The sequence below is a fragment of the Trachinotus anak genome, unplaced genomic scaffold, assembly GCF_046630095.1.
Source record: "Trachinotus anak isolate AG129_WGS33_773 ecotype Australia unplaced genomic scaffold, CSIRO_AGI_Tana_v1 ptg000032l, whole genome shotgun sequence".
Classification (NCBI taxonomy): domain Eukaryota; kingdom Metazoa; phylum Chordata; class Actinopteri; order Carangiformes; family Carangidae; genus Trachinotus; species Trachinotus anak.
Genome location: NW_027273883.1, coordinates 9,177,009 through 9,201,626, shown reverse-complemented (window position 1 = coordinate 9,201,626; position 24,618 = coordinate 9,177,009). Strand labels below are relative to the sequence as shown.

General features: G+C 41.3%; 1 protein-coding gene across 3 annotated transcripts in view; it reads right to left on the bottom strand.

The window, feature by feature from the left end:
- Positions 1 to 18,385, bottom strand: part of LOC139612719 (polycomb protein SCMH1-like) — a 61,297-nt gene extending 42,912 nt beyond the window's left edge. For 2 of the 3 annotated variants that reach the window (XM_071468590.1, XM_071468591.1), the window contains exons 1-3: positions 18,367 to 18,385; positions 16,002 to 16,142; positions 15,338 to 15,430 (exon numbers count right to left, since the gene is read on the bottom strand). In XM_071468590.1, the coding sequence (XP_071324691.1) occupies positions 15,338 to 15,430; positions 16,002 to 16,016 (108 nt within the window). In that variant the 5' untranslated portion in view covers positions 16,017 to 16,142; positions 18,367 to 18,385. Of the gene's footprint in view, positions 1 to 15,337; positions 15,431 to 16,001; positions 16,143 to 18,366 lie in introns of those variants that run through there. The other variant, XM_071468593.1, reaches the window with a different exon arrangement.
- Between the last annotated feature and the right edge of the window lie 6,233 nt (positions 18,386 to 24,618).

Sequence of the window (24,618 nt, the reverse complement as noted above, 5' to 3'; positions counted from 1 at the left end):
ATGACTATATTATTAATCAACAGGACTATAGGTCACAGCAACTAGAAGCTTTGTGAGGCTGCACTTAAGTGTACTGGTGGTTTGAGCTAAATGTTAATATCAGCATGCTAACATGCTCGCAACAACAATGTATATAATGTTGATGTTTTAGCAGCTGTAATGTTTACCACATTTACCATCTTAGTTTTGCATGTTTGCATGCTAACATCCCTGCAAAATGTTGGCTTTTGTAGGGATGATATTTGGTCATAACAAAATTACTGGACAAGTTAACCACAAATGTCTGTACAAATCTTTTGTGCAAATCCATAACTAGAGTTGAGATATTTCACAAGTGACCGGCTGGTAGCTGTAAAAAAAGCTGCCAAGAGATTAGCAGGATGCATCCTCTGGGCACCATGAATGTCTGTGCAAAATGTCATTGCGACCCACGCAGCCGCGACGCTATCATGGCTAAAAATGGCCAAATACTCACTGGTTCCAGTGCCTCAAATGTGAGGAGTGAGTTTGTAAACTGAGCATCTTTCAGTCTTTCTTACAAAGCAAGCAATTTGACGGTCAACTTTGATCCTAAAAACTGCTGCTTTTCATCATTTTGTCACATTTTAACAATTAAATGACTGGTTGATAAAAAAAAAAATAATTGGCAATTAATCAATAATGGGGAAAAAAATCATTATTATTTGCAGCTCTAGATACAAGGCAATATTTTATTCCTTTTTTTCTCAGTGCATGAAATTTATGGTCTTGTCACTGAAATCCCACCCGTGCGTCTATTTTGAATTAACACAAGAAGTTTTTCCCACCAAACAGCTGCTCTTGAGGGCTGAGCAACAGTGAAGGAGCACTGCGACAAGAACTGTTTGTGAGTAAAAGCTGGATCAGTCTATTTTGTCAGTTGCATGGAAAATAAGATTGCCTCCTAATTATGAAAAGACTGCAAACAGATGATGACATCTCAGGGAAATATTTTTTAAAAGTTAGGGATTTCACTCTCTTCACCCTGCACTGTCCATCCTTCTGTCCGTCTATCACCTGTTGGCATAACCCACTTAACCTTTTGCACCTTTTGCCCCTCTTCCACATACCTTGTCTTGCATTCAGTGTCTCTTTCTCTATTTCTCGATAGATGCTTGAAGTAGCTAAGCATCTTCTTATGGGAGAGGAAGAAGTGCATGAACGTCAAAGGAAATGAGCTCCCCCCTCCCAACGCCCCACTGCCGCCGCCACCTCCGAGCCCCTCCTGTCACCCCTCCTCCTCTCTGCGAAGCGGTTGATTGCGGCCCGTTTGATGTCCTAAACGCGGCGTGCTAAGATTTGCTCTCTGTTCCTCGCCGAGCCCGTTTGAAGCTCTGCATGAGCGACACACATTTTCGACGTTACACTCTGCTAAAACGGGCAATTATTTTTTTTCCCCCCTTTTTTATGTTCGGCTTTGGAATCGCGGCGCATAAGGAGGTGGTAGAAGAGAGAGACAGGGAGGGATGACTTGCACCCACACAATCCTCTAACTAAGACGTAAATATGCATGGTGCAAAGACCTTTCTTCTAAGACAGACACTTTACTGTTTCCTAAACTTTTTTTTCTTTTTTTCTGTCACAAGCATTACTGAAATTACACCTCCTGCAGATATCACCAGCATGCACCTATTAAGACCCATATATTACTGTCAGTAGTGCATGGTTGAACCTGCCTCAACCACTTCTCAGCATCTCTAAGCACTTTCATAAGCTTCCTGTGTCGGTCGTGGGAATATAAAAGAGTCCTTCGTGATACAAGTTGCTGTAAAGGGGTTTATTCATTGTATGAAGAGCTACTGAAGCCGCCCCAGGCTCGCTTCTTTCTACACCCACAACAGCAGCTCAGAGACAGTGGCTTGGAAAAAAAAAAAGCTCTAGCCTTGGACCTGCTCCTCACCCACCCACTCATCTCTATGTGAAGCAAGGTCACCACTTATGTAGGTTTATCATTTCACAGACTTGCATTTGACACGCAGTTGATCCAGAGCTCTCTCAGACTATAATATCTGTTTGGCTGCTGGTTTAGCGCTGTGTGCTGTGGCACATTGCTACATATGCAACATGTGCAAACACACACACACGCACACACACCAGCATACATACACACTGAGACACACACTTCTCTCAGAGCTTGGCCTGTGCCCAGCACTGCACTCCCCTTTTATGACCCATGCTTTATGGTTTATTTAAAAAGTAACAGTCCCTTTATAGGTCATTAAAGCAGAAATAAAAGACGGCAGACGGCCTGCAGTGGATAGAGGAGTGAGCAGACGCCAGCCAGATTGGCTTGAAACCGACACACGTACACACATGCAAGCGTATGCAAGGGTGCATCCAAGGCCAAGGGTTGTGACCCTCCTGGTTAGAGTGGGTGGCTGCACATCATCACTTTTCACATCATTACCCTGCTCGTATATAGTGCCATGACAAACTGTAGGGACAACAAACACATGTACATATGCAGCAAAACACATACTATGTAAGGACATCAGACAAAAACACTGGCGCTTCCCTGCCAACCCTCCAGGATCTGTACTCTTCAAAAACCAGGAAACAGGCAGGGAAAATCATTACAGATTCCTCACACCCTGGACGCAACCTCTCTGAACTCCTCCCCTCCAGCAGGGGCTGCAGAACCATGTCCACAAAAACCACCAGACACAGGAGCAGTTTCTTTTCTCATGTCATCATCCTCATAAATAGCTGACCAGTATCATCTGACTGAGATAAGCATCACCAACTGCTGGAAGCAAACTCCTTGTTTGTGTTCACACACATTGGCCAGCAAATCTGATTCTATTCTGATTCTGACACATTAATTACACATATTCAAGACAGATGAATAAATAGGATAATACATGCAAATGTACAGCTAATGCAAACAAGCTAACACACAAATATAGTCGAGAAGGGGCTCACAGTAGACATCCTGTCAGGCATGCGCGGTTCACATGTAATTTCATCCTTTTAGGTTCTCTCTCTCTCTCTCTCTCTCTCTCTCCCTCACACACACACACACACACACACACACACACACACACACACACACACACTTACCCTCTTCTCATTCACACACACTTTGACCTGTGCGTGATGGCAAAATGGGCATGATTAACCGAACAGAAATGTCAGCCGAGAATAATGGCTGAAATGTAATTACTGAGTGAATGTGGTCCATGGAGAGACGAGTAAGACAGACAGGAAAGGAGAGACAGAGAACTGCTGAGAAAAATAATACGACTGCATTCAGTGAGCATATTGGTGCTGTGTCTGTGTCTCTTAGTTTCAACAATGTTACTAATACATGGTAAAACACACTTTTCTGCACATTTCAATCAAACTTTATGAGCTAGAATAATTCCACATGTCCACAAATAAAAACGTATGTGCACATACACACATACTAGTGTTTTATGTGCTTGGAAACAAACATGCACACATATGTTCAAATGACTTATGGCAATATCTCTGAACTCCATACACTCAATCAGCTACATGATTGACTGCGGTGCCATGAGAATTGCTTCTGTGTCTTTCTGGCATCATTAATCTTAATGCATATCTTTGGTGAAATACATATGTAAGAAAACAGTTTTATTAGATTATGAACTACAGTGCATATGCGACAATAAGTAGTGAGAATAATTGAGTGTTAGTTTGTAGGTTGAGCGTTAGTTCTGCCTCAGAGATTTTCTGTGACTAAAAATAAATCTTTGTCTAATTTAGTGTAATGTCCTTGGACTGACGTCTGAAGAATGGTGGCGTGCACACATGTGTAATTGTGTATGAGACAAAGACGGGGGGAGAAACAGTGACAGTGAGTGGGTGTGTACATGTTACACTTCGCATTGTAAGAGAGAGAAAGGGAAAAAAGGAAGAAAGAGGCTTCAGTGTGGAGAGGATTTATTTAAAAAAAAAAAAAAGAGTTTCTATACATAAGAATAATTTGCAGAGCTCCAGACTAGGATCATTAGTCGTCTTTGCTTGTGATGTGTGAGATTTGTGCTCTGTGTGTGTGTGTGTGTGTGTGTGTGTGTGTCATATCAGTGTGTGTCATCGCATGTACATGTGGACCAATTTGAAATCATTTGCTTTCAGGAACAGGGTTGCAGCAACCCTCTTCTCTCTCTCTCTCTCTCTCTCTCTCTCTTCTCTCTCTCTATCAGCTCATCTCTCTCTCATCTACCCGACCATAGAAGGAGGGGAAGAGAGAGAGTGAGAGAGAGGGCATAGAGAGCGAGGCCATAGTCTTATTAGTGATAATGAGAGAGAGCCACTCTGCCAATTTACATCCGTAATCTGATATTAGCTCCTGCCACCCGCACTAAGAGAGCACACGCACGCACACACACACAGATGTAAACAGGCATGCACACATTCACAAGCGGACATAAAATCACACACACTCACACATTTGAAATTAGATATTCATATTCATGAAAGAAAGCAGAACTGCTTTTGGGTGAAAACTATGGTGGCCCCTGTGGACATGGGAAATATTCTCCAAAAACCAGAAATATGAAAACACATACGAGACACAGCGTAATGTTAATAATGCTAACTCACTATCGAGCAAGTTATCATCATTTCACAGTGCAACTAGGGTGCATTTCTATTAATTATTCTATAGTGTGTATTCTAGTATTTCCAGCTGATTTAGAGTGTATTTCCTTATTGTTTTTGTTTTAAACCTTGAACGGCTTGTTCTTACTTCAAAGGTACTGCACCTTGGAACATACCCAGTAGGTATTTGATTTTGAAGTGCATGAAATAATCCAACTGAAAGAAGAGGGTCAATATCTGCACACTTTCAGCGGTAACTTGTAGAGATAGTGCTTGGGTCGTGGACCTTTGTCAGCCATAAAATAAAAAATAAAAAAAACCCTGGATATCATGTAAAAAGGGAAAACTAAGGAGATATTTAAGGGTATTTGAAGGCTTAATTACTGATATGCTAAGTGTCTCCCCTTTTGATTGGTTGTTACAGCTTGTATAAAGATGTGGTGTTTAACATTGTGAATATGATGCCTGATGAAGGTCTATGACCAAAATGTTGTTCAACCTTTCCCTTCAAATGATAAGATTTTTTTTTTTTCATGCACTGGTCTACCAGGTGTGGATTAGATAACACTTGGTTTGATATGAAAAAAATCAGGCACACTCCTCTGGAGAAGTTCATGACCACATGAAAGCCACACACACACCCACACCCTCTGCAGACAAACATAGACACTGACAAATTCTCTAATTTCTGCAAACCCACGCAGCGTACCACACATTCATGAGAAGAATCACATGCACAGTAATGTGTAAGTTCCCGTACGCTACTACTATGACATATAGATGAGGAAACCCAATCTCAGTCTCTGCTTCTACATCAAGAAACTAATGGATCCAGGAAACTGACGGATAAAGGAAAGCAGATTCTCTCAGGCGAACACTGAAGAACATGGTTCTTGGCAACATGTTCATGAATATTCCATCTACACTAGAGAGGCAAACCTCTCAATTGCTCTCAATCCCTTGTGTTTCAATTAGATCCAAACCACCCAGAATCAACTAATTGTTGTGAGCACTTAAGCATGTATGGCAGGATCCCTACTGCCTATCCGCGGGCTGTAATGCGGGTTTCAACTATGAGCGTAACGGAGCATTATGCAAGCCAGAGGGGGAACCTTTTAGCTGCAACATCACACACTTTAACATACTGTCGTATATGGCAGCAGCTCTCTGAAATCACTTGCCTCCACTACAGGCTGTGGTTACACGTCTACATATCGACATCATTTCAACATAACTTTTATCATCTAGTCATGCCTGGCAGTCTGGTTAAGAGTGCCGTATGGATCTACTCTGCACAGCATTATCTAATAACAGCACATCTCGCTTTAATCTGATCTGCTCAGCTCCACAGCCTTAAAAGCACATTTTTCTTAATGCAAATGAAGTGGAATTATGATTGTCATGTAACTGTGTAGGTCTTTGCGATATGTTATTCAACACACTGTTACCTGTTTGGAGTTCTTCAAATAAGTGCAAAAGTGACAAATAAACAATTCAAATATGATTCAGTATAGATTAAATCAGTTTGACTGAAGAAAGTCCAAAGCTTTTCAGTGCAGATAACTAGCAATTAGCAGCCATGTGTGTGAAGGTAGCTTGCTATTTTTTGTGCTATATCTTGTTGATGTTGTGTATCTGTGTATTTGAATCCAAAATTCAATGGAGCCACCTGCCATAAAAAGTATTTTTGTCTGGTCTGCTTATTAATGCGCTCTTCAACTCCAGTCATTCATTCATTTTCAAATTAAACCTAATTTCATAATAAAGAAAAACCCGTTTTTTGTACTTGTGCCTGTTTAGTTGGTATCACAACACAACCAAATACACAAATGTGCTACAGTTTCTCACAACACAACCAAATACACAAACACACCTGACTGTGACAGCCTTGCATGGATGTATTATAATTAATACATCCATGCGTACTTGTTGTTAAATGCTTTCAACTTCAAAAGTCACAAAGTATTGAACAACAAGTGCATCCCGGCCAAGTTCAACACTTTTTTGTGTCCTACCGAAACACTTCCATTGTGTTGTATTTGCAACACATTTGTGTATTTGGTTGTGTTATGAGTATTTGCAGCACGTGTTGTTAAATTGATGAGGATGTTTTCTGAATTTGCTTGTGTTTTGTCTATTTATATGTGTTTTCTTAAGTGGCAGTGCGTTGAGCTCTCAGGGCCACCGTACTTGCCCCTCAGGCGAGAAAATGTTGGTCACACTAAGGAATCCAAAGTTACATTTCAGTGTGTGTGTCATCTGTTTCATCTGAGAGTGACAACATTTGTGCCTCTTTTTGCATTTTGCCAAAATTAAATCCAAAACGGACAAATGAATGTGTGAAACAGAGCTGAAATGATGACTCGATTTATCAGTTAGCAAATTTAAAAATAATCCAAAAATACTTTGTTAATCATTTCAGTGTAACATTTTTTTTTTTTTTAAGTAAAAATGGCTAAAATACCTTTGTTCTCAACCTTGCTGCTTTTCTCTGTCTTGTATGATAGTAAACTGATATCTCTGAGTTTTGAATAGACAAAACAAGCAATTTGCCATTATCATCTGGGTTTTGAGCATTTTTCATAATATTTTAAGAGTTACTTTTTATTCACATCAAAAGTCACCTTGCTTAGTATTTTGCACTGCTGATAATCTTGAAAAACTAATTTTAGCACCACAAGTCTTCATTTGTTGGATTTCGAACTTTTTAGGGATATAAGGCCTTTTTAAATGATGCTGCTGCAGAGTTGCATCTTTGTCCTCATAACCAGAGTAGACCCTTTTCATCCTGAAGAGCACGAGTCTTGGAAGCATTCCAGCTACTAGTCAGCTTTCATCTCATTGCATTTATTTTGGACCATATGTAAATATGATATATGTGGATAAAGATGTCGAGTCGTCTGTCAGCATGCTGAGTCAGAGTCTGGCTCCAAATTGGGATATCCATCATGTAAGTGAGAAAAACACATTAATTGGATTTAAAACAAATATGGTATAGTTTGAAGGTCGGTGCATAACTTACAGGCTCTTGCTCAAGCAAATGACAACAACCAGCTGAACTTGTGAAGTTTTAATTCTGTTCAAGCTTTTCAAGCAGTGATTATTCCTCTAACATGGATGTCACATTTTGGAATAATCTCAGGGACCTTCTGGCCTTTCAGTTTTCTCTCTTATTGGTTATAATGCAAACCTATGACCTCAAACTCAGTCTTAATCTAACACTCCCCTCTCTACAGTTTCCTTTCAGCATTAACCCTAACTGCATTAACCTCATTTAGTGCCTAAACCCTGTTACATTCGAGTGTGGAGAAAATATAGCCAGCCGGAGCATTGTGCCTGTGTGTGCACTGCATTTTCTGTTTGACTGAGACTGACTTCTGCTTCTGCCTTTCAATATTGTGTACGCCGTCTCCCCTGCACACTGCCAATGTACTGTAGCACACACTCTTTCTCACCAATTACCTGTCTGTATCCCTCCGTCTGTGCTGTGTGATTGAGAGAGGGTGTGAGAGGAAGAGAAAGTGAGGATGTGCCTATATGTGTGTGTTTATTTGTATGTGTGTGTGTGTGTGTACCTGCATATGCAAGTGCATGCAATGTGTGTGTGTGTGTGTGTGTGTGTGTGTGTGTGTGTGTGTGTGTGTGTGTGTGTGTGTGTGTGTGTGAGAATGTGTGTCCGCGTCTCATTCTTCTGCCTCTGTTTCCCCTCCGGATCTCATGTATAATTTATGGTACCTCTCATGAATATGCTAATTAGCCAGCATGCAGGGAGAGGTGAGAGGGCTTCCCCTGTTCTATTCTTACATTCGTCTGATGAGAGAGCAACAGAGAGAGGGATGGAAAAAAAAAAGAGAGAGAGAGAGAGAGAGAGAGAGAGAGAGAGAGAGAGAGAGAGAGAGAGAGAGAGAGGAGAAACTGGGAACATGTGTGTTGCTGCTTTAGAGGAAAGGGAATGGAAGGGAAAGAGAGGAAAAGACGAAGGGCAGAGAAGGAAATCGCTGGAAGGAGAGAGTGTGGAAATACATTTATGAAATCCCCGGCGTTCGACAAATAAGCACTGTGGCAATATGGATGGTGGCGAGCCCATGTTGTGCTATATTGTGCTGGAGACAAATGAATCACCCATGCTGAGGGGACGTGGAGAGGCGAGATTGGAAGAGGTAGTGAGAGAAACGGGGAGATAAGAGGGAGAAAAGGGGAGAAATAGTTGTCATTGTTCCATCAGCATTTCAGTCGCGCTTTTGAAAGGCTAGACAGGCAGGCAAATAGGAACGTTATTCCAGTTTCAATTGCTTCTCCCATAAATAGATGATAAGTGCCAAGTTTCTGAAGAGACGCTGAAAACACCCTTCTGAGTAACACTCAAGACAAAGGCAAAAACGAGAGTGACGCAAGTTCCTAGCACTAATCAGATAAATTGCAGAGAAAGAGAGGTAGAAGGTAGAGAGTTTAAGCCAATAGCTAACAAACTAGCAAACTAAACATCAAACGCTTCGTCTTCAAAGTTGCGTAACATGAAAAACCTTTTAAACCACATCAAAACCCTCACAGACAGCTGAGGGAAGATCTCACTCTTCTTTCTTCTCTCTCTTTCTCTTGAACTCTCTGTCAGTCTATCTGCAAGCCTTTCTCTCCCTCTCTTTTTGTCTCACACTCAACCTCTCTCGCTCTCTCCCCTCCTCTCTTCTCTCGCTCCTCTACTATCTCCCTTCTGGAGTTCAGTCATGAGGAGGGAGTCTCATGTGAAATAGGGCACGACAGTGAAGCGTGTGTATGTGTGTGCTTGCACATGCAAGCCAGGATGCACACAGCGTTTGCATGAATGCATACAGCTAGCTGAGTGTGTATGTGAGTGTTTGAGGGAGTTCACATGAGTGTGAGTGTGTGTGCGTGTGTGTGTGTGTTGTCTTCCCTCCTGGCACCCTCTGGGTAGAGAGAGCATTCCAGCGGGCAGCTGATGATTCAGCATCTGTCGCCCTGCTTATGTAAGAGAGCAGACACAGCCTGGATGGCTGACTGACTGAGTTAACTGACTGACTGGATGAATGGCGGAGTTACTGACTGACTGACCAACTGACTCTCTGAACTAACTGGCTGATTTACTGACTGAAAGAAAAGACTGAAAAATTGTCTGACTTTGACTGGCTGGTTTAGGATGGGAACAAATTAAAACCTAAAAACATAAACATAACTATTTCCATCAATACGCACATATTTATTGGTGCAGACAATCAGAAAAAAGCACATATTGAGCATCTCATTAAATATAGATAACAACACAAGGTAGATGTGATTAGGAGCTAATTCACCCAGGGGCAGCGTGAACTGATGCAAAGACATGTCCAAGTGAGTTGAAAATGTTTTAACTTGAGCGAAAGAATTGTGCATATCCCAGCTTCATTAATCTGATTCATTAATGTACAGAGATGAGATAAAAGGGGAAGCTCGGGAGAAATAACAGGAAGAACTGAGCTGAACCAAAACACACACAAACACACACATACACACACACACAGTCCCACAGACACGGTCCGTGTGCCTGTTACTAGATAGCTTATAGCTGAAGTCTGTTTTACAGTCTATACAGTTGGCTGCTGTTTGTGGCAAATAAACACAAAGTGGTCAAATTTGCACAAATAACACAAGGCAAAAAGTAATTTTCTTGCTGTCTCAATGCACCTTGAGTTGCATAACTGGGTGCATAGCTGGGTGTCCTGGTAGCTGACTGGTTAAGGTGATAGTTCAGGATATTTGATGTGGGGTCGTGTGAAGTACTTGTAGTCAGTGTGTTACCTGCAGTAGATTTGGATCAGCGTGTTGCCAGTTTAGAGAAGCAGTCAGGAGTGCCGGCACTAAAGCTGACTGAATGTTCTGCTGTGGACAGGGCCAGATGCAAAAACAAGTTTGAGCAAATCCCCACAGAAAAAAAGCTAGTATTAGTTTAAGCGTACACTTTATTTTCAATATTTCCACTGCTTTGTCTTGTCGTGAAACATCACTTTCCTTTGGAACTACATTTTCTCAACTGTTACTACACACAAGTGCACCAATGTCACACACTGTATATTACACCGCAGTCAGAAAGAACTAAGTGCTCTTGTGTGTAGCAATATGGTAGTGCAACGGTTGAGAAAATGTAGTTCCAAAGGAAGGAGCAGCAAGGAAGGAGCTGTTTGACAGCAAGATGAAGCTGTGAAAATATTCAAAATAAAGCGCACACTTTAACTGATATTGGCTTTTTTGTGGATAGCCCTGTCTACAGCAGTATATCACTCAGCCTCTGTGCTGGTACTCTTGAATGTGCACCGATCCGAATCTACTGCAGGTAATACACTGACCCCACACAAATAACACAAACTATCACTTTAAGTAAATACCGTATAACAACCAGGACCAGCTGACCAGGACCTTCTCACATGTTCCTGGACCAAAACAGATACAGACATCCATTAAAAAAAAAAAAAAAAAAAAAAAAATTGTCTTGCAAATTTATGCTGGAATTTGCAAATGGCAAGAAAATGGAGGAATCTATAAATCTATAAAAATCTATACAATTGTTTAAATCTGCAGAGAGTTTCATCAGAGAGCCTTTCATAAGAGTATAGGTGACCTTTAGGCACAATCAGCTGTTACTCTGCATGAAAAACTTTTACTGGATTTATTAAATAATACCCGCTCCATCATGAAAGACCACATTATTTTACAGTTTTCTTTCGGGATTTCTTTTCCTGCCACTGTGATCTCCCAGTTCCAGTAGAAAAAAATCAAACATGTTTAAAATAAACTTAATGGGGGCTTTTAATGACACACCACACACCGCACTATTCAACACCAACTGGCCAAGACTGAAACCGACTCGGTTTCTCTTGGACCTCCTACTTGTGATGTTTAAATCTAACTATAATTGACCCAAGAGTGCTGTAAAGTTTGTCCCTGCCTTTACTGACAGTCTGGTTGACTCACCAGATTGGTAATGCTGACCAACTAAGTGGTCATCCTCCTGTCATGACAGCTGACAGGCCACTCTGACTCACTGGCTAACTGGCCGGCTGACTGGAGCTAGACAGCAGATAGGTATGCCGGCTCCCTGGCCGGCTGGAGTCAAGCTAACAAGAGAGAGAGAGGGGGGAGAGCGGGAGAGCACAGAGGCAAAGCAGAGTTCATTACAGTAAACCTGAAGAGGCAGCAGTGATGGCTGAGAGAGAGAGTGCAGAGACGGGGAGAAATTGAGAGTGACATGAATACGATGAGCCCCCATGAAAATAGATGCGGTTATCTAGATGGCCTAGATCAACACACACAAAAACATTCACAATGCAGGCGCACCTGTACGCACTGCATGTGAGGCTCATTTCTCAGGCTGAAGGTTGTCGGTGGCCAGGGGCACAGAGGACAGACTGGAGAGAGTTGGAGGGTATGGCAGTGTGTGTGTGTGTGTGTGTGTGTGTGTGTGTGTGTGTGTGTGTGTGTGTGTGTGTGTGTGTGTGTGTGTGTGCGCGTTTACGGACAAGTGACTGATGGCAGAGAAAGAAAGAAAAAAGAAAGATGAAATGAAGAATGGTGAAGGAAACTGAAAAGAGGAGATTGTGTTCGGCAGTGAGCTGTGGGGAGGATCAACCTCTGGGAGACATAGGCAGCAGTCAGAGTCCAGCCAAACACACACAGACACACACACAATCTCACAGAACCACCTCACACGCAGAGCCAGCCTGTAGTCGACACTCAGCCAATAGATATGAGGTGCAATAACACCCAATGTGAGTGGGTCCCTCTCATCGCTTTAAAAAAGAACACACCTCCAACAACACATGCTCACATGTACACACTGTGCTCTCCTATTCACACATCTCACTTTAGTGGCCACAGACAGAGGGAGGAGGAGGACTGAAAGTAGAGGTAGAGGAGGAGGAGGAGGAGGAGGAGGAGGAGGAGGAGGAGGAGGGGATGACAGCGGGAGTGAGAGAGAGAGAGAGAGAGCAAGAGAGGTGTCGCCTCTCCACACTGATCCCTTATGCTAAGAGGGATTTGCATACATTTTTAATCAAAGCAAATTAGATCATAACCAAATTAAATCACGCTTTCCAGCCGCCCCCTTCTCTGTCTACCTCCTGTTCCATCCACCCACCTATTCCTCATCATTTAATTATAGTCACTAATAGGTATGGTTAGACAAAAAAAAGAAACCTCTGCACACATATGGAGCTAATTGACAAAAAATATATGTGGAATGTGTCTCTGTGACAGTCAAATTGAATATATCCTCCCATCTAGTAAGAATAAAACATGGAAACTGGATTTCAGCATAGAGTAGGCAAAACTAATTTTATATTTTTTGCAGGTATATGTCTGCCTTGGCAACGTTCAGTGGCTTTGCTACTGTAACTGACAAAATGTGTACTGACAAATACATAGCAATAAATCAAATGAAAACGCACACACACACACAAGTAAGCATGCACGTTGGCTTGCAAAACAGTCACCCACCACAGACACTAGACACCTCCTTCTGCATTCCTCTCCACACCCTATGCTGCTAAACAGATTGGTATCGGCCCCCATTGCTAGCTATTGGCCGTTACACAATGACTTCCTACTGTTGTCCGATAACTCAATCACAGCCCTATTATAGGCAATCATCATGAGGTCCACCTCTTCACATGCCCAAACACACTTTGTCACAAACACAATTTGTCACGATTTCATCCCTGATGAAAAAAAAAATAAAATCCTCACACAACACACAAATGTGATTGCATGTGCACGTGCCAATTCACACACACACTTACATGTACACACAAATAATCACACGTACAAAAAAGCACATTTGTGTGCATTTTTAAGTGCATTCTCTTTCTTTTTCTCTCTGTCACACGTGCACAGGCACACGGGCACACAAAGGTGCCTGCAGGCCTATTTGAGATGCAGACTCCCATGTCCCAGTAAATGATATTAAAAGTCATATCATGAATAAATCAGCAGGCAGGGCACGAACGTCTCCTCCATGACACATTCACATACAGTAGACAGAGGGAGAGGAGGAGGAAGATAGAGAGGAAGGGACAAAGATGCCATCACGCAGAGCACAATGCATACAAACACATACTCATAGGTACTCACTGAGCACACTCAGACTGTAAGCTAAGTCTGCTTTATTTCACAGATAGTCTACTTTACTTATGTGCAATACTGTCACTACTGTAATAATCAACAAATCGAACTGCTATTCATCTCACACTACTATTTATTAATGTGCATTACCATATTAACAATGTTATTTATTATTGTGCAATATAATATACTCAACTCATATTTTAGTGCTTTGCATATACATTTTTAATATTATTTATATTATCTTATTATTGGAAAGAATCTGTGTGTTGTGTTTTTTTGATGTTACCTGTTTCCCTATGTTTCAATTGAGGAGCAGCGCTCCTAATTTCATTGTATGCAGCGCTTGCAATGACAATGAGCCTTTCTATTTCTAATTCTACCAATTACTTTCAGTTTTGATGAATCTGCAAATCCCATTCTCAAATAGTCTGTGAATTGTGCGGTCTGTAAATTGTCCAAAAAGCCCATAAAAAGTTCTGAAACTCCAACATGATTTCTTCATATTGCCTCGCTTGTCTCAAAGCTATACAGTATAGTGTTACTTAAGGCCAAAAAAGCAGCAAATGATCACAACTGAGAAGCAGGAAACAAGATGAAATTACTTTAACAATTAATCTGAAGAGTTAATTATAATAGTTGATAATTTTCTCTCAATCAACTCACTGATTAATTGTTAATCTAATTAATCGTTTATCTCTACCATTAACACACCCATACCTTCAACAATATGCATGCACTGTGCTCATAGCCTACTGCTTTATTAGCCTGTGATAACACATTCATGATAACACATTCTTACACATTTTAAAGGAGCTAATTGTAAGTTTTCTCTGCTGCCTAACGGGACCTGGTGATGGTGATTGCTGCTTGACAAGAGCTTCAGCCATCGCTGCCATCAAGTCAAGCGGTTATAATACGCCTTCTGAGTCTTCAGGGCAGATTGGAGGCTGCAGCAAGTCGCAATCGGAAAAGTCGAGACAGGTCGGGGCTAGCTGGTTAGCATGCTGATTTCAGTAGAAAAAAAGACGTGATAGAGACACGAGTTAGCATTCGCATTGCTTTCTGCTGCTGGAGACAGCTCTTGGTGGGTAAAGGCAGCAAGTCTAATGCTTCACAACATTTCTTTGAGACTGGTAGGTAAACAGCTGTCAGTGCTTCTGTTGGCTATGTAGCGATAGCAAAACTTACCAATAGCTCCTTTAAGTATTATATTCTCTATTTTGAACTCAAATAACTTCCTTCCTCGAGGTTGCAAAACTATCTTCAAATAATGCAGAGGAAATTTAACTGACATGTTTCTTTTGAAATGTGACTTAGGTAAAGCTGTAATATTTTCCATGTAAGAAAATAGCAGCTACAGAGATACAGGTTTTCCCTTTGCATTCTGTGGGTTTTTTTAAAATTGCAGATTTAACAGTCATTTAAACAGTAAGGCTATCACTGCTGAGATAAATAAGTCTGTAAATCAGCATCAAAACAAAATGATAGGCTGCAGACAATTTATGGTCAATAACATACTAAAGCAAAATACAATTTAACTAAGTTCATATGGTTAAAAGCTGTTTAAATCTTCACTGAACAAAGCAAAGACAGCTCTTTGTTGAGTCTGCATTAAGGTTATTCATTAGCAGGTTAAACTCACCTGGAGAGAGGCTCCTGCTGCTTTAAGCCATTTGAGTTCCATTAAGATGAAGCAGAGTTCATGGAGACACTTTTGGCCTATTTCAGTTCTGACCTGAGGGAGAAATATGAGACACAAATCCTGAGGCTGTAAACAGTCATTCCGCAGTATATCTAAAGGAGCACAAACACTTAAGAGGCCTTTAAGATTAAAGAAAAAATGTTTGAATCAAGGCATTTTAAATCTAAGCATGTATGCACTGACTGTAGTGCTGGAAGGTCTGATTATTAAATTGTTTTTTTTTCCCTTAACACCAAGCAGCAGCTGTTGGAAACTCCATATATGACTTGAAGTTTCATTTATAAATGTTTAGTAATTTTAGACTGTCACAGACTGTTTCTAGGGCTGTGATTATTACAATCTGACACAGGTGAGGTGGTGCCAGACTGCCGGGTAACAAGCATAACATGCTAGAGGCAGGCAGCCTAGCATAACTATCATTCAAAGTTTCATCTACTGTTTGTATTCCAGTATAAAATGATGGTAATTCAAAATAAGAGTTGGTTGCTTGTGAAATTTCAATTAATTTGAGGCCATGTAGAGCAGATGTTTGCTATGCACCATCAGCAATTAAAATCTTCTATCTTTCTATTGTGGTTAACATTAGTGACATGGAATTTCTCACCTGTCCAACAAGCATTTACGTTTAAGTTTTCCCTCCACCTTTCCTTGCACATAACTTCACTTGCACTTGGGTTTTTGGAGTAAGCAAACAAGGTGTAGAGCACACAGTGCATTCAGGGGTCCTGGGAATGTCGAGTATTCCCTGCAAATAGACAGTCATGTAATAAGTTTCAGCAATACGTCCATGCTACTGACAGCTTGAAATCTGCCTTAGAGCAGAAACAATTTGTCAATTTATCGATCAGTCAATCAACAGAAATCTAATCAGCAACTATTTTTGACTTTTCATGTAAAAATGGCAAACATTCTCCACTTTTAGCTTCTCAAATGTGAGAATATCCTGCCTTTCTTTGTCTTAAGTGATCATAAACTGATGCTGGCCAGACAAAACAAGCAATTTCAATTTGTCACCTTGGACTTGAGCAAGTTATGATTTTTCAATATTGTTTGACATTTTAAAAAATCTATGAAAAATTGATAAATGCAAATTCGTAATCAATATTCAGTTTTATGGTAAGAGATAGTAAAATATTGTTCACACCTTTAAGTCAATGATTGAACATGCTGTCCTATGCATACCGAGATGCTTTGCAGTTAGTATGCCTCCATGAAACATGCAAACATTGCGTGAGCATAGTCATGTAAATATAAGAATGTACCAGCATTAAAAAAGAGGCGTCCAAGTTATTTTTAGCTGCAACAGAAAACTTGACTTGTTCCTAAATATAGTCTTGATTTCATCTTTAATTTCTGCAGGTGCTGAATGAGAGCAATGCTGAAAGAAAGAAACATGCAGTCCTCACTTATTACAGCTAAATGTTTTTGAGATTTAGTAAATGCATGGTTTCATGGTGACCATGTCAACCAGCTTCTGGTTCAAGGTGGTTGTGTTGACAGTGAGATGGATTTTTAGCCGCATGGGTTATGTTAAGTGTTTTTTTTTCCACTTAAGTACTTTGAGTAATTATTTAAAACTAAGAGCTGGATACAGCAAATATGCTACTGACCCTGGATTGCCAAACCTTGCACACACAGCACTGAGTGACCTCTCTACAAGCCACAGTCCTAGATAATATTTAAAAAAGACATTTCCGGGTTAGCCATAGCCTTTGGCTCTTCAGGCAAATCAAGTGAAATAATTTACTTTGCGTACTATATTATAGATCATATGATGCTGAGGTCATGTTTTCTGTACCACTCTAGTGTGTCCGATGTGTGCAGTGTGCAACCAAAGTTCAATGACAAGCATCATGTGAGTTGCGAACTTTACTTTTCTTTAACTCTAGCATTTTGTTGTTGCTTATACTTATGCTTGATTTTGGTCACTTGAATAAAATTTATTTTTTTTCCTCTGTCCACACATGCATGTATGTGGTGTTTTCAACTTGCCACCTATACCTTACATTCTTTACTCCAGAAAATATTGCATTCGTTTTTTCCAGCAGTATCTTGAAGGTGCTAGGCCAAGTTGTGGTAAAAGTAGAAACACATTCCAAGTCAATTTCTTTGTGTAACAGTTACAGAATGTTGCAGCAAATATCTGAGAGGTTTTACAATGAGTTTGAGAGAAGAAATGGAGGGGTCCATTGGGAGATATGTGTACTGTATGCTAAGGTGTGTGTGTGTGTGTGTGTGTGTGTGTGTGTGTGTGTGTGTGTGTGTGTGTGTGTGTGTGTGTGTGAGAGAGAGAGAGAGAGAGAGAGAGAGAGTGTGTGTGTTTGTGTGTAAAAGAGAGAAAGTGTTGAGTGGCGCAGGGAGCAGGGAGTCGGCTGATGGGCAAAGGCATGGTGCCTGCAGGTTCAATCTGCCCGCGAGTCAGGCATCAAACTTTCACATCCACACATCAATTATTCAGCGCCCTGCATTGTCAGAGTGTTAGCATGCCACAGTGGCAGACGACAAAAAACCTGGGCAAGGAGGGAGAAGGGAATCGGGGGACAGGGAGGGGAGGGAGAGGGAAGGGAAGACAGTTGAAGAAAGAAACGGATGATTTGAGAGATGGAGGGAGAGACTGTGGCCTGTTTGAAAGATGACACAGGGGAGGTAGGAGGGTGAAGAGAGACATCTGGGGTCTAGAGAAAAAGTTGGGGAAATGGAGGAAAGTGGAGAGGAGTGGCTTTTGGAAGTACAGTATATATTACAGTGATGGGGTTTTATAGCTGCAACTATTGTATGTCCTAGTTCCTGTTAGGGTGTAACAATATATTTAAAATGAAATCTACATGTATCATTTTACTGATTTATTTATTTTTACACATCACTTTCTATTTCACTGGCTTGATTTTTCTTTTAATTATACAACAAGACAGATTGACTCATTATGATAGGCCTGGTTGATCAAAAACATCAGTGTAACCTCTACTCACCCAACATTAGCAGAGGTCCTGTGAACCTCTGTGCATGTAACACCCAAACTGCTAAACCGGCAGGTGACGAGAGGTCTCCGGAAAATCTCTGTGTAGAAATGTGCTGCTTACATCCGACCCAGCAGTGGGAGATAGCTGTCAGATGAGCCACAGCACAGGAAAAAAAAAAGACCTCTCAATGACTTGTGAAACACAGGTAGGCTATAACTAATGACACTGATGATGGCAGCCTTCATTTTTTTTCCAGGCCTTTAGTGCCACAAACACAAATGTTAATTTCCAATGCTAAGAAACAAGCGTTAGCACTAACCCCCCCTAATAAGAGGAAGAGGAGCAGTAAGAAGAGACTGCGGCTGCCCCGTTTCCACAGTAACCGATCTCATGTCTACTTAACCTTTACTTCCCATACCTGTCTGGATGCCTCGTTTCTATTGGCTGTGCGGGTGTACGTCACAGCGCGCAGCGGTTAAAGTTGAATTAGGTTGAACTTTGACCGCAGCGTTCGCGCAAGCTCGCCGAACAACGCGGCGGAGCGTCAAGCCGACCTGGCGCGGCGAAACCCATTGCAAATAACGCCGGAGGCACAGTGAACGCGTGGCCTGTGCGTCGCGGCTGCCGTTGCTGATCTCTATCGCACTTGCGTCTCAGGCGCCTCTCTGTAAGGCAGTGTGTCCACCCCGAGCCATTAACAAGTGAAAACCAAGACTTCCCGCAGCCGTAAAGCACGCTGGACGCATCTAGTGTGTCTCCGGCCCAGTAGGTTTCACAGCCGCTGCTGCTTTCTGTCTGCCTTACACAAGCTGTGTCCCAATTAAGGGGCCGCGTCCTCCGAAAGGACCGAGCAGAAGTGAGACGGTCTGGTCCAAAGAGGATTTTACAAAAAAACTTTAAGGCCCTTGAGATGAAGTCCTATACTTACCGTTAAAGTTAAAGACTCTGTCAGTGTTGTTTGATGCAATATTATTTTCATTACCTGCACGCAATGAATCTTGGGATAGGTTTGGCCACGAAGGATCCACCTGTTGGAAATGGGACAGCCTCCTTTTGCTGCTGTGGGCTTCAAACGCAGCCTCCAAAGGATGTGGCCCCTGAATTGGGACACAGCTGTAATCAGGGCCTTACTGAAACAACTAATTGGAACAGAGCAATAAACAAGGTTATTAGTTACACTGGTGCTTCTCCTGCTATGAGCAATGGCCAATGGAAAGGTCTATTGGGCAATCCAAATTGGACAGAAAACATGGGAAAAATGCCAAGAAAAAAAAAAAACCAACCCTTTCTCTGCACAAATTGTTTGGTTTGTGCCAAAGTTGAGATAAGTCCTTTACACCAATCGAAACCAAAGCTCTTCTGAATTAACAGTATTACCAACAGTATTATCAACATGCATACTACTCCAACTTCTCACTACCAGTGCGTTAGAAGCAAACAGATCGCAAGGTATCCACGGGAATATCAGGCTAATGTTTAAAGATTATAGAGCTACTGGAATACAGCCAAGGTGATTACCATGTAAGTAGCCCAGTAAATGTATGGTATCTCAACAGATGTGGTCTAAGTTAATTAGCTAATGTAATGAATTTCAAGATACAGTCATTCTGAAGTCAGATCCAACAAGCTTCAAGCTGACAGGAGGTCTGATCAGCCAGGGTAACCGAAACCACCATGTATGGGTGTGCATGGCCTTTAAAGCAGATGCAGTTTTATATAAACACCATTCTTTATTCCAGGTACTTTCCACACTGAGTCTGTCAAGTTCTTGATGCAACGGATACAGCAAACTCCAGTAATAAAAGAAACCAAGAATATATATTTTAGAAATGGGGAAGAGAGCCCAGAGAAAAATGGGAATATCTGAGTATGGACTTACAGTTATCTACTTGTCATATGTCTACATGAAGCATTCAGACTGTGTTGGCATGAATAAGAAAGAAAGAAAAAATAAAGGTGAAAGAGGCAGAAAGCTGGAATAAGACAAAGAGGAGGAAATAGCAGTTAATAGACACTGCACACCAAGTGCTCTCCTTTGTCCTTCCACTGCTGTCAGTCCCCTTCTCCCACGCCCTGACTTGTTGCTGTAGCTCACTTCATTGGTTTTCTTCAACAAGTCCTCCAACCTAAACAACCAAATAGGTCATTTGTTCCTACCCACAGATCCAAGGATGAAGGTCCAGCTGCAGGCATACTGGACCTTCATGGTAACAACAATAAACATGTGGTTAAAGTATTGGAAAGGTCATGGTTTGTCTATGATGAGGCACAAAAGCTACTTGGTTAGCTTTAGGAAGAGTTCGCGATTTGGATTAAAATTAGAGGGGTGCAATAAAAAATTAGATTCACATTAGAAATCGCAATTCTATCTCTACCAATTCAAAATCGATTCATAAATTCCAAAAAATCAATTCATATTTTTCAGTGTTGTAACAGCAATGGTTTCCATTTTTTCCTGTCGTGAGTTCTCATGTCTCACGAGTTCTCATGAGTAGCTCACCAGTCATATAGATGGTGCTGTGACAGTGTCCGCCCAGATACTCCTCCTTGGCATGAGCAAAAGTGCAGTGTAGGCAATGAAAAATGTAAAGGAAAAAGTGATTCAGCCTACATTCAAGTGTATGAGCACATTTCAGATTTTTTTTTTTCCTATTATATACATTTTTTGGGCCCTTGACAAGTCAATCATCACTAAACTGATGTTATGCAAGAGAGCTAATAGAAACAAATGAAATGGTCACAGTTATCATATTGATATTTAAGGTGTATTGACTGATTTCGAAACGTCAATCATCTATTGAGTAACGCGAGAAAACGTTTCACCTCAAAAGTTGCAAGTAGCTGTCATTAGTAAAGATGTTGATTCATCATTCACTCTTCTGACAGTTTCTTTCTTTGTGATGCATTTACAAAGAAACATGACAGAGTCAGCCTGTTACACTCAGACAGCTTGTGATGCTGGAAATGAAAGCTAGCTTAGCTGCATTTTTATAGCCTGGCTTATTAGCTTAGCTTGATGCCTCCTGGAGTGCAACTTTTCCTCTGAATGGACGTTTCTAATGCGACTTCATTTGCACGGCACAAGTAAATGAAATTGGTCAAAACACAAACCACTTACTTAGCTGGATGTTTTCTCATTTTGAGAACCTCTTCTTTTCTCATATTGAGAATATGACTGCTGTGTCATATTCTCAACACGATGAAATTGTTAATAAAGTCAGTCGTTATCAACATGTGATCATGCGAACATAGTTGACTCAAGTATGTAAACTTGCCACAGTAGGAACAGCGGTTACATAACCTTCCAAACCAGCCGCAACTGAACAGTGTGCGTGCATGCCCTCACATCATAGGTGCGCTCCAGTACTTAAACAAATAGTGCAACACCTCTGAGCATCATATATATAAATATGAAATATAAATATACTATAAGGCTCATTACCATTGTTTTTGAATCGGGAATCGTTTTTGAATGGAGAATCAACTTTGAATTGAATCCTGAGCCCAAGAATTGAAATCAAATCGAATCATGGCGTTTTCTGAATCGTGCACCCCTAACTAAAATAAGTCCATGCTTAAGGGTGGAGGACATTCGTTGCCACGGTGACAATAATAAACAGGCTTAAGGCTGTGGTACTGTGTTGAATAAAAGCCACAATGCCAACTATCAGTTTCACATGGGAAATGGACAGCGATCTCCTGTGTCAAAGTCCTGTGATCTGTCAAGCCATCTGTCCACCCCAACCTCTTTCCTCCAAACACAGACTTTGTCACCTTACTTCCTCCTTTGCTCCCGTCACAGAACTGTCTCATTTTCTCACAGTCAGCTGCAAAGAAAAGTATGGATGATTTGGACTCTCACAAATTATAATGTGACATTTGGTGGAAAATGCCCTGCAGATGCCGATGAGGGAGATAATGAGATTTAAAGGGGTTTAACACCACTGAAGTGGGCCAGAATGGTTTTCCACAGCTCTACAATTGACTGCATGGCTGACCTCGGTGTCAGCTTATGTCACTTATCATCTGGAAAAGGGCAAAATTGAGCACGGGTATTTCATCGAAACTAAGATCTCTTATTCCCAGACAGAAGGAGCTCCTTCCTACACCCGGCCATTGTTCCACTGAACAGTTTCAGAACGATATGCTTGGCTTTTCAGCTGATCATGCACAAACACACATGTACTCTAACAGTCAAGAGCATCTGCACATGAGAGCACACACACACACACACAACATGCACTCACACACACACACACACTCACACAGAGGCATGATTTCCCACTTGTGTGTGAGCCAGCCATTGGAGAGAGCAGGAAGACAACTGACAGCCAAGGCAATGTGCTGATGGTAAGCAACATTCTCCTGGAATTCTCGAAAGCCAGGACAAGAGGGAATGTGTGCACTTGTGTGTGTGTGTGTGCCTGTGTGTGTGTGTGTGTGCCTGTGTGTGTGTGTGTTTGCCTAAGTGTGTGTGTGTGTGTGTGTGTGTGTCAGAGATACACACACTGAGGCAGAGTAACTGTAATTCTAATGAGTGATTTTTCTTACTCCCTCTTAAGATAAATTTATTTTTTACTGCATGGAGACACGTGGCACTAAAACCATTCCTATTCTGCTCTCCACATGTGTCAGAGCACAGCACCACATGCTCTGACAGAGGGGACAGATACTTGAACATGCATGTGCTGATCTCTGATGAGTCACAGCTCCGTTCAGCATCATGCCACGTAGAAGTTTGCCTTTTTACTGTTTACCTCATAGACTGTCAGGTTGTAGGTGCATAATTTAGTCCAGATCAACACTTGCTCACTGCTTCGTATGAGGACTATTCTCATGCTCATCTTTATGTTCACAGACCAATGTCTTTATGTTTTGGTGGCCATTGTGTTGTTCTTCATGGATTTGTTTGTCACTGGCATTTAAATGCTTGTACCACTCACAGTATTTGCTTGCATCTTTTGTGGGTTGGTGAAAGCCTCAGTTGAATTCTTTGTTGAATATATGCCATTGTCACATCCAGATTTCCCTCAAGGTACTGTCTTCTTGTGTCTTTCCAGCAGTAGTGTGATTCAACTGTGGGGAAAGACTTAATGTGATCTCTGATCCAATTTTTGTTGCCTTCTGGGATATTTTTTTTGGCGGGTAAAAGCTTTCCCTGCGGCCTTGTGGGGGACAGTACTAGATTACTTGACTGACCAGTGCCTGCAGACCTTGCAATGGTTTTCAAAAAGAAATCTTTGCATACTCCAATTTTGCTTTCCCTGTGTGGTGAGCTGGTACTCAGTTGTGTTCTTTGACTCATTTTGAGTTGTCTGTCTCTTCCATTTTTGTCACTGTGAGGTTGACGATGAAGTCTTTCTGTCTTGTCTCATCTCCCATTGCCCAGAACTGATCGGACATTATTTCCCTCACTGACTGAGGGAAATTTGTGATTGCATTTGTAATGACTAGAAGTGCAGTCGTTTTCCCTGACCTTTTGCAGCAGAAGTGTTTTTGAAATTCATATAGCTTTGGCTTTGCTTTTTCTTACATTTTCTCCTTCAGTTATCTCCTTCTTTTCCCTCCTCTTTGCTGGATCTCACTCTTCTCTTCAGCACTCACTGGCTCACATATCGGGACAACATGCTCTTCCTCTTCTTCACTTTCTCAAAGCCTTTCTGAATTTCATGTTCATACCTTTAAAACTGTTATTCCAAGGCGGAACAATGGTGAAACATTTCCGGCTTGAACAGACTGTGTATCACTGGCTCGTGTTTTGAACCTGGCTCCCTGCATTTCCTGTATCCTTTCCCTGGTCATCTCCATTGTCTGCAGCAGTCTGTCTCTCCTCTACGTTCTTTCTCTTGTGTTTAAGCAATAACTCGTCACATACATGATGGAAAATACCTTTACAACCTGCTAGCTAGCTAAAGTGTTAGCTTTACCTTTGTTGCTCATCTCTGACATTGAATTCTGGATGTTTTCATTTGCCCCATCATCGTCTAGCTGTTCTTTACTTTTGAATTATGCTCAATGAAACTTCTTCAGCTGTTAAAAACTGTTTTTTGTTTTGTTGATTGACCTTCCTGGCTTACATGTGGTGTCAGCCATATTGACTTATGTGATATCCACAGGCTTTACCCACAATACATTTCTCAGTGTACTGCGCTTATGCCCTTTTGGCACCAAATGGTTCAGTGTGTTCATTGTTAAGTCCATTGCTTTATGATGAATATCTCAAAAATGATTAAGAATTAATTTGTCCTTTTGGCAGTAGAA